The 11092-nt window shown below is 37.2% G+C and overlaps 1 protein-coding gene across 2 annotated transcripts in view; it reads right to left on the reverse strand.

Annotated features, from left to right (window-relative positions):
• kcnh3 (potassium voltage-gated channel, subfamily H (eag-related), member 3) overlaps positions 1-11092 on the reverse strand; it is an 87897-nt gene that overhangs the window by 64001 nt on the left and 12804 nt on the right. For both annotated transcript variants that reach the window (XM_015037104.1, XM_015037103.1), the window contains exon 3: positions 2769-2908. In XM_015037104.1, coding sequence (XP_014892590.1) covers positions 2769-2908 — 140 coding nt within the window. The remainder of the gene's footprint in view (positions 1-2768; positions 2909-11092) is intronic.

Here is an 11092-nt window from a genome sequence, read left to right on the forward strand (position 1 = left end):
GGTGGGGGGGGGGGGGGGGGGGGGGGGGGGGGGGGGTCCGGACTCCCACCCGAGCCCCCCCGGGATTTTCACCTATGGTTGGAGGATGATAGCATCTCATCAGTGCGCATGGCTATATCATAAATATGCTGCATCACTGCCACCATGCCTCTCTCTCATCTATATAGGAGTTCAGATCCACTGCCACCAACCAATAAAAACTCATTTGAGAAGTTTTGTATTTATTTTTATTGCTCCCTCAAATCCCTCCATGAGCCTCTATCAGACAGTGTGGGGGTTCCACACGCTGTAAAAATAATTCACATTCTGATTTTTAATATTACAAAGAGAACTTTAATACAAAGCACTTTTCAAGTTTTCCCATTATATTTTAAAGAAAAATTAATTCTAAAGAGATAAATATTTATAATAAACAGCTAAACTTTTCAGACAGGTGCAATGTTCCCAAATGTAAATGTCCCAGCAGATTCACTGCATGGTCTGACTGTCCAACGCTCCAGATAAACTGCAAAAAGCTGCAAGAGCTCTATCTAAAACTCCATAGTTATTGATAGGACAATTACACAGAGCATCGCCAAATATGGTTGTGGCGCTGTTTTGCTAAAAGAAAGCATTTTCTCTCCAAAACAAAGAAAAACATAACAGCAACAGATTTTGTTTTGAAAAATTGCATCAGACCAAACCACAGAACAGAACAGAACCCCTTCTGTGTTTCGTTCAGAACAAAGTGGAGATTTCCAGCCAAGTTTTTTTTTTTTTTTTTTTTTTTTTTTTTTTTTTTTATCGAAACACCTCAGGATGAATGACTTGCAGTCATAGTTAACCACAAACTCCACTGGATACCAAGGAAGATGAGAACCAGGGTGATAGTTGTAGTTGGACATTTCAGCAGCAGCAAGCTGCACAAAGTTGTGCCAGTTTCTTTATCACCCAAGTCAGCAAAATGTGAAGTTCTTTCCACCTGGAGTCAGCCAGATGTGAAAAAACTTCAGACCATATGTTGGGGTCAGAGCTGCTGGCTGCACTGGAGCACACCAACAACTCATGCAAGAAGAAAAAAAAACAAAAACGAGTTTCTGCTCCGAAACTAGAGCTAATCTCACCTTCTTGTGTTTGGATATTTTATCATCTACTGCCTCTCAGTCTGACTGAAGAGTTGTTGAAGGTTTAAGAGATTTTAATTAGGCTGAGAGACGAATGAATCCTGAAGAAAAGCATTTTAATATCTCTGAATAAATGATGTCCTCTAGCGTCTAATACCACGCGTAAAGCAACGAGAACATAATCTAATTACTGGACGTCTTCAGCTCTTCAGGCGTCAAAGTGTTTATTTGATTCTTATTGTTTAATTAGGAAATATTTATTCCCTTAAACCTGTCAGCGATTAGAGAGGTGAAGTAGACTGGGCAAAGCCTTTGCTATGAAAGAAGCTCTTATTTCCCAGAGAGCATTGTTGAATTTAAGGGCAAAAAGAGCTTTATATTAAGGAGGAAAAACTCAGATATTTTCTTCATTCTCAGTGAAGAATATAAGTGCAAATGAAAACTGAGTGAAAAAGCTTTTCTTTTGCCTGTTTGATGAGTACAGAGCCAGATTTAGAATTTGGCAGAAGGCAACCGAGCGCATGAGAAGGACATTTCAGATCTGGGACAATGCAAACTTTTACACGGGACTCGCTAATAACGATGTGTTTCTTCCTCTATGTTTTCCTCCAAATAAAAAAAAATCTATTTCTAGATCCTGACTCCCTTCCTTCTCTACGACAGAGAGCCTTGCCTAATGAGATGAACATAATGGAAAAACAAACTTCTCGTCTTATTTAGGCAAACAAGATCACAGATTACTGGTCGAGTTAGACATTATTTATTAGCAAACATTAGTTCTAGATTTTGAAAGATAAAATTGATCAACTCTGAAGGATAGTAGACATGTATTAGCAAGATAAATGCAGATTGTCCTTGGATTTCCTAATGCTCAAGGTCTCCCAGTGTTTAAAGAGAATCTTGCTTTAAGGATGGATAACGGATAAGATGAATCGAATTCTGCCTGATTGGAAACCGTTTGTATTTGGTAACTTCCTAACTTTGTCTTGGTTCTGGTCGCGTACCTGACCCGTTTTCTGTTCTGTGAGGTTCCAAATTCAATAAAAACATATTTAGAGACTGATTTTTAATGTGCTCTCTAGATCAGGAATGTGAAGCTCAAGGCTGCTAGCCACATGCAGCTCGAAACAATACTGTCTGGCTGTAGTTCTAGTATTGATGATGGCCCACCAGTAGGTTATATGGTAATCACACCAACTGCACTACACAATCCATAATGCAACAGCGACTCGTGCTGAAGACAAGGCCGCAGAAGTCAGCTGGAACCAGGAAGCCCATGGCACTTTCCACCTTATCAAGTAATTATTAATATTTATGCAAGTCTGAACAGTGGAGCAATTGGAGCTGCTCTCTTTCTGTCCATCTCCATAACAACCATTAGATGGAAACAATTTAGGCTATTTGGTAACAAGCATTTCTACTGGGTGTCACACAAGCCAAAGGATGAGAATGTAGACTGGCACATCATGCTACGGATGTTTTCTCTCACATGGATGTTCAAGAAGTCTCCCCAACTTCTAGAAAATATTTTGGATTGTGGTCAAAAAGTTTTCTAACTGCAGGAGGGTACGTTTGTCTTTTGGACTGCTTTCCACCCAGCCTTAAGATTCTTTTCCTCACAACAAAGCAGCAGAGATTCATCCACGCCGACGCCGGGAAACTCACATTGTTGATCTTGAGCTTGCTCTTGTCTTGTTTCTGCAGGTGTCCCGACAGCTGATAGAGCACGGCTCGGCTACGGCGACGGTTGGTGTTGAAGCCTGGAGGGCGAGTTACCTGATGCACCTGCAGACCCGTCTCCTCATCTGGGGATGAGACGGAGACATGCTGTTTTTCAGTCCAAAGGGAGAATTTCAATCAGTATCTGTCTGATCCTGTGCATGTTGATTTTTTTTAACAGACTGTTTCTGACCTGGAATCGACGCATTGACAGTGATATTTTAGTGACTGACAGATAATGCGGCTCGACTCAATGACTGTCAACCGTAACAATGATGCAGTGTCGGTGAAACCACCTGTTGTGTTGTTCGCGTACTTCTTTTGTGGTAATAGCTTACCTGATATTGACCTGTGTTCTGCCTCTTTATTGACTGGAGCTGTTGTCAGTGTGCAATTCAAACAGGCTCCATATCTGTGTCCACAGAATGGAATCAATACTAATGACAAACAGCCCACAAAACCTCATTCATGTCATCTTTTCTTTCACATGAACAAAGGTCTCCATGCAGGAAAAAGAAACAAAAGCACACAAATGGATTAAACCAGGGGGGCTTAGTTTCATAATGGGTAGATTAAGTCATCACCCGGGCAGAAGATATCTTCTTGTTTATTTCATTTCCTATTTGAGATGTTCCCCTGCCCATAATATGCTGTCTTTCTTGGAAAGTACCCACCCATGTAACCAAATCAATTCATTCTCTACAAGTAAATGAAATTTGTTCACGACGTCCAGGAGAGATCGTAAGCATTTTAGACGGTGCAGAAAGACAGCATGGGTGGCTGAAGCTGTATGGTAGAGTGGACGGTATTTTTTTTACAGACAGTCCTATTTAAATCAAGGCCTGTCACAATTTTTTTAAATTAAAAATAAGATATAAAATCAACTTCAAATGATACCATAACGTATACATTTTGTATTCACAACACATACAAAAAAACCAACTAAATAAAATTGTGAAAAACCTCAACACAAACAAACAACCTAAAATGTATAGGAATTTTAGCAACTTGTAAATTAGTAAAAATAGTTCAGGGCAACACAATAAAGTGTAAATGTTTTCAAAAAAGAAGTCAGCTTTAAGGCATTATTTTTTATTTGACCTAATATAGGGACTTATAAAACAATAATAAAAAAAAACCCCTGAATAAAATTATGAATTATTTTAAAGTTTAAAGGAGCAACATTTGTCTATATGATGTCTGGCTAATAAGAAATTACTTACAATAGTCAATGTTATGGTCAGTGATGAAAAGACCTAATTTAACCTCTTATGGTTACATCTTTTAATTCTATTCCATTACTGCAAATAAACTGCTTTACATGCAGCATTTGAATGCAGGCTCTTTTATGTTCTCATCTTGTTGTGTAATGCTTGTCAAAGTGAAACAACTCAAGTAAAATAAGCTGAACTCGCTCCCTTACAGAGAGAGAACGTTTATATTTGATGAGTTCTCATTTTTACATAAATTGACACGAAGAAGACCAAATTAACGCAGAGGACCAACATTCACAGACCGTCTAAAAAATACTGTGACGTAGATTTGAATATCTGTTTCTGCATATCTAAATCATATATCTGGTGATGTCATTATTGTTGCACTTAATGTTGATATGTTTGTAATAGGCGTGTTTATCGGAGATTTATAGAAATACGGAACAAATCGCGTCCTGTATCGGTTCAATACGGGACACAGCAATTAACAACCAAATACAAAAACAAACAAACAAACAAACAAAAAAACAGAGCAATATTTTATCATTTGATATATTAAGTGACCCAAAGAGCCAGTTGTGTCTCCAAAGATTCATTGTTAAAGTAAAACACAATTCCGTATGGCAACCCGACTAAGGAGATGAATTTTAGACACATATTTTGAGTGGAAGGTCCAGAGCAAAGGCAAACAGAAGCATCTGACAAGCACTGTAAAAAAAAAAAATCTTTGTTTTGGTAAATGAATTGGAATTTTCTCGAAGTAAGTAATTAAAGGGGGAAACAATTTCAGTTCTGATGACAAAAGCAATGTTACAATAGATTTCCCACTTGTTCCCTTTTCATTATTTTTTTTAATTAACAATTCAATATATATTTTTTTGCCAGCTTCCATTAACAAACCCTGTCAAATTCCAAACAGAAGAATATTTCATGTTCCTTTTGTTGTTCTCCTTTGGGTTTTGTCCTGGGAGCAGCTGTAATTTTATACATGCAGCTTGCAGTGTGGTTGTTTTTCACAGTGTGGGTCCTGAGAAATGTTCCTTCCTGTCTGTCCTTAGCTCCAAATTATTTTCTTTTCCATGAGGGTCAAGAAAGCATCTTCATATGACATTCGAATGTTGTTAAAAAATTACACATTTTATCTTCATTTATTTCAGAAAGGGAAACTCATATAGATTCATCACAGATAGATGGAAATATTTCAAGCTTTTGTTTCTTGTAATTTTGCTGATTAAGGCATGAAAATAATAAAAGTGTTAGAAAATTAGAACACTAAATAAGATAAATAAAAAAGCATTACATAAAACATAAATGTCAGGCTTCTGAAAATTGTGGTAATTTCTGTATACTCTGTACTCGGTTGTGGCTCCTTTTGCATAAATGAATAAATTGGTGCAGGTGTTGTGAGGTCAGGGTTACAGTAGTTTTGTGTTTTTCATAATAGTTTGGTTTTATCTTCTTCAACTTTTAGTTAGTCTAATTAAGTTAGTTTTAATTAGTTTTTAGAGTGTGTTCGCTAGCTTTAGCTACCGTAGTTATTATTAGTTAAATATTGCTTAGTTTTAGTTGAGTTTCTATTAGTTCTGTTAGTATAGAGGTAGTAGCAGAATGCATAAAGGTCAGAGAATTATTGTGATTACGTATACATCGACTGGATAATTAATACTTAACAGAAGACAAGACTTTCTGTTCTTTCTCATCAAAATAAAAATATCTAGGACTTTTCACAAAGGTTATTGAACATACTCATGTTTCTGTAACATAAAGTGTTCTGACATCTTAAAGTCCAGCATTTCATTTTCTCTACTGAAGCCTGTGTGTGTCCTGAGTGTCATAAAGCAGAGGCAGTTCAAGAACAAAAAATTAATTGTGTGTGTGCGCACGCGTATGTGTGTGTGCGCACGCGTATGTGTGTGTGGCACCAGCTGGCCCAGCTTGATTGTCTCAGTCATCTCCTAAAAGCCAGAGCTCTGCTGGACGTTGTGTAGGTTGGAGTTAATTAGCTGGGGGCTGACATCCGTTGTTTATTAAAAAAATATGACAGAACACATGGAGGCTCAGAAACCTGCATTTAAATCCCACACTTAGTAAATGTCTCGGTTCAAAGTTGTCCAAGAAACTGAATACTGTTGCCACTAAAGAAGGCATTTTATGTTAGATCTGTTTCAACTAATTCATTTATGTTATGCATCTGTTTGTTTTTTAGATTAAAAGCTTCTCCAGAGAGCAACTGAACCCCACGTTTGATTTCCTCATCCGCCTATGCCATTGTTTTATGTAAGAGGTAAATGCATTTTGTACAGAGTTTCAGAGGTAACCATGGTAACTGTAATCAGACAGTGCCTGGACAATGTAAGGCTTATGGTTCAACGACTAAAAATATATTTTCCACCAACTTTTCAGCCACCTGCTTGTCTGATTATTGCATGTGGCCCCTTAACAGTGGATATAGAACGACACATGCACCAATGTGAATATACATACAGTAAAGCATTTTATTAAAAGAAAGGAAGATGATTACTTTTTACATGTTTTGCATGTTTAAAAGGACATTTATGTTATCGCAATTAACTAAAACTAATGAAGTGATAAAAACTGAAATTGAAAAAAACATTTTCATTAACTGAAATAAATGAAAACGTGGAAAACTATAGCTAATTTAGCGCATTCATAAAATTAACTAAAACATTATAAGTATAATATTCTCCATTTTTGAGTTTGTGAATCTATTTATTTGAACTGACGACACAGTTTACATCAAATGTCAGAAAACGTCCGTTTGACCTTTTTAAATCCTGCACCTAAAAATTAACCAAAGTATGAAAAGACTAAAAGTACTACCAATAAAAAACTAAACTGAAACTAAACAATATTTATCTTACAATGAATAAAAACAAGCGGACCCACTCTTACAAATGAACTAAAACGAATTAAATTAGACAAACAGAGTCATAGTGGAATAAAACTAAACACCCAACGTGACCTTTTTCATTTGACTTGTAAAACTGATTCTGTCACTGTCACCAAATCATAACTTAATCATGTTAATCCACTTATTTTCTATACTCAGTGGTTTTAAGGTATTCATTACATTAGGTCTGTTCCCCACTGTCCTATAGAAGCAGGTTGAAATGTCAGCCAGAATGCTAACCCTTCATCAGCCTGAGCGCCTTCTGGAGAAGGCTTGTTAGCCCGTAGCTCCGCTAAGCCTCCCGATCCCCTGGGTCTTTCATCCACTCTTCAGGCATGCCATTATTCTAGCTAGTTTTTCTTAGTGAGGACAATGCAGTCTAGTGGAGTCTTATTATCTATTCTCCAAACAGACTGTGTGACTGAACCTCCTTCTTCTTTTACAGCCTTTGCAGCTCGTCACAGCAACAAGAACAACAAAAAAGAACAAACTTTTGGGAAGTATTTCAGGCATATGTCAGCAGTTTCACACTCTTGCTCGCTGCTGCAAAGTGAGTGAAAACAGTGTTTTCCACTGACACAATAAAATTTAAAAACATCATTTTAAAAATGTGTGCTGAAGCCAGCAGCTAAAGCTAATATTTCTTCCTTAAAGGGGCAGTGTTATGTAAAGTTGACATTTTGGAGCTTTACATTATGTTGTAAGGTGTTTCCCTAATCAAACACACAACTGGAGTGTTGCTTTGATTCTGTCACACATGTTTGAGAAATCCTTTAATCTCCCGTGGCAACCGTTCGGCTGGTTGGACCTAGCTCCGCCTTCAAGGTGCAGCTCCGCCTCAGAGCAGCAGTTTCCAAGATTCCAAGTTTCCGAGCACTCAGCCCCTGCAGACTAGCCAGCAGCAATTAGCAAACACCTGGTAGAACATTAGCTGAGTTCATTATAGGAGATATTTCTCAGTGAAATGCTGGTAAAACCTCTGTTAAAGGTTTAATAGAGGAGTCATGTTGTGATGACTCCCTGAAGGCGGAGTTTCAGAAAGAGCAGGAGTTTAAAGAGACAGAGGTCCAGTTCCAGTGCGTTAAACCCAGAAGTAAAATTTCTCCTACAATTTCTCCTCAGTCATAGTTGTTACAGGCAACATTTTTATAACAACTGAAGTTAACGCAGTGACTTGATTATGCTATAAAATGGCACCATGTGGCTGGAAAACACATAATGCTGCTCCTTAAATGACTCATGATGAAGCATGTGACTCTGAACACTGAGGTTTGGAATTGTGCAGGTCTCCAATTCGCTCTTAAAAAGTCTAAGCACTTTCCTTTTGTAACATTTATTTAGTTCCCAAGTTCCCAAGGGTTTAGATTTGAAAATTGCCCAGTGATTAAAGGCGGGTGGTCAAATACAAGGAGTTCATGGACTGTGTTCTGTCAGAGCATACAGTATGTCACAATGTGTGTGTGTGTGTGTGTGTGTGTGCGTGTGTGTGTGAGTGTGTGTGCGTGAACATGCTGAAGGTAAATGTTCGTTAGTGCAGCTCTATAAACTGAACTCATTTAAATAACTGATAATTGTAGTTTCCTTCCTTGAGCTTTCTATCACATCTCCATGACAACCACACTGTATTTTATTTAGATATTACTTGACAACACAAAGAAGTGCAAATTCATGAAGTGGAAAAAGAAGAAGAAGTTATTTTTGTAAACCTGTAAAGTGTGGCATGTGCTTGAATTAGGCCCCCTCTACTCTGATACCCATAAACAGAAGTGGGTTGTGTAACTAGTTGCATTCACTCAGTTACATTTCCTTGAGTAACTTTTCTGAAAAAGTTTACTTTCAGGGGTATTTTTGCTATGCTTGTCTTTTTCCACTTTTACTTCAGTAATTTTATTATGAAATGTTGCTACTTTTACTTGAGTGAAATTTCTGGTTTCTCTACCCACTGAATGAAAAACAAAGCAGTTTTTGTTTAAGTCTCAAAAGTTTTTGTTGAGACTTAAACAACAAAAACTTTTGTTGTTTAAGGCAAAACATTCTTTTGCCTGATTCTTTTTTTTTTTTGCTGCTTATATAAATTATTGTCATTATTTGCTTCTTAAAATATCAAAATTTCCACTTAACTTTATATTTTTGGTTATATTATGATGAGTAGACTTTTTATCAAATACTTTTACTTGAGTATATGTTGAAGAATTGCTACTCTTACGTCTTAAGCTCAGTAAATCCAGCTGTTTCTGTTTCTGGCCTCAGAGGTTTTGTTGGAGAACATTAGCTTAATATTTCTGTCTGTGGCTGAAATATATGTGGAAAAGTATAAATATTTACCAATATTTCTCAGAAGCATTGTACTCCTCATTGATTTATTGTGAGAGCAGTTTCTCCTTTATTGTATTTTTTATGTTTAGCAGACTTTATTTAAGCAGAGCCGTGTTTGTTCCCCCCCCTCTGTCCACGTCTGTTTCTCCTCTCCCTTTTTGTTTCCTGCTCATGCTTCGCTCTCCTTACCTGCTGAAATGAGATTCTGAGCTTAAGGCTCAGGAAGTGGGTCAAACAGATTGGGTTTTAATGAAATTATTTCTGCATCTGCAGAGCAACACATTGAACCAAATCCAGTGGTGGCTGCTCCATATGCACATCAAAAAACATATGTGCATATTTCAAAAAAAAAAAAAAAAAGTACTATCAGTCTCAGTTTTCCTTACTAGTGTGTGCCTATATTAATAACTTACACGACTCTTATACAGCAGTGAATTTCCACCGATATCATTTCTCTCCAGAGGTGATAGTCTAAAGAGTCCCTGCAGCTAAATAGGCAAATTTGTGTGGTTGCTGGAGAAAAATAATAAATATTTAGCCAATCAGCATCACTGAATTTAGTGACTCTGTGGTGCTGGAAGTTTCACCTCTGCTACAGAAAATGTGTGAAAGGTTTGGGCTGCCATGATAAAGTTGATGAAGTTGATGTAGACAGTAGAGGGGCAACTTCATCCACATTCATAATTAATGACGACACAGAGGATTCTACAGATGACAGGTTTGTTCCCTCTGCCAGTATGTTTTAATAGTCTTAGCTGCCATGTTGCTCTGCAGTTCTCTGCTGTGTGCCTTTTAATCAACCACTATAAAATTTGTTCTTTGCTGATAATTAGTTGCGAACTTTTCAGTGGCTTATAAACGACAGTGTAATAGGGTCCTTGTAAAAAGAAAGAAGAGTAAATTTCCACTGATGCTGTATCACAATGGAACGACTGTCTAATCCAGCAAACATCAAGATATCAAGCAAACATTATAAGACCAGCAGGAATGTTCTTGGTTTTTTTTTCATTTTTTCATGGAAATGTACTCCTCCTTTTTAGTTTGTAGTGTGATGAATTAGCTTTACATGTGGAATGTCCAAATCTGATCCCAATTATCAGGAGAGTCTGTGACATCCAAAACAACATTGGTGAGTAGTGTAGGTGCAATGCTGCTCAAATATAGCACTTTATTTTATTACATCTTAGAGCTAACTAGTTTTTAATGAAATATGTGGCATTAATTTTATGAATATAAAGTATTTTATACTGGGAGTTGGTGATGGTCGATGATTAATATCAGTGAAAAAAATATCCTTATCGAGATATTCATACCTAATATGCATATTTCTGCATGATGACAACACTGCCTACATTATGCAGCCATGTGCTAGGAAAACACTTATTAAAGTGAAAACTCTTGAAGTGTAGCTTAGAGGTTCAGGAAATACCGAACACATTTCTTGGGGTCTTACACTGTTTCCGTGGAGACCCTGCACGCTCTAACACAATCACACGGCTTTGCATAATTGGGCCCTCTACCCTGCTTCCACACAGGTACAAGAGAGAAACACACTAAATCATTCAAAACTACTGCAGGCAGCAAGAACTGATGAAGGTCAGTCAATGTTGTTCACGCCGAGAAAAATACAACAAAGCAAAAAAGAATTCATAAATAGACGAATGCAGCTAAATCTGGTTATAGACGAACTCCTGGCCTACAGATACAAGCAGCTGATGATATATGGGAACCAAACTTCTGAATGGCTTTCATCAAAATGTTAGCAAAAAAAAACAAAAAAAAAACACAGACACTTGAGCTTAACTAAGCAGTTCATTTAGACCAGAGTT

The sequence above is a fragment of the Poecilia latipinna genome, unplaced genomic scaffold (genome assembly GCF_001443285.1).
Source record: "Poecilia latipinna isolate Pla-1442-1.1 unplaced genomic scaffold, P_latipinna-1.0 Scaffold393, whole genome shotgun sequence".
Classification (NCBI taxonomy): domain Eukaryota; kingdom Metazoa; phylum Chordata; class Actinopteri; order Cyprinodontiformes; family Poeciliidae; genus Poecilia; species Poecilia latipinna.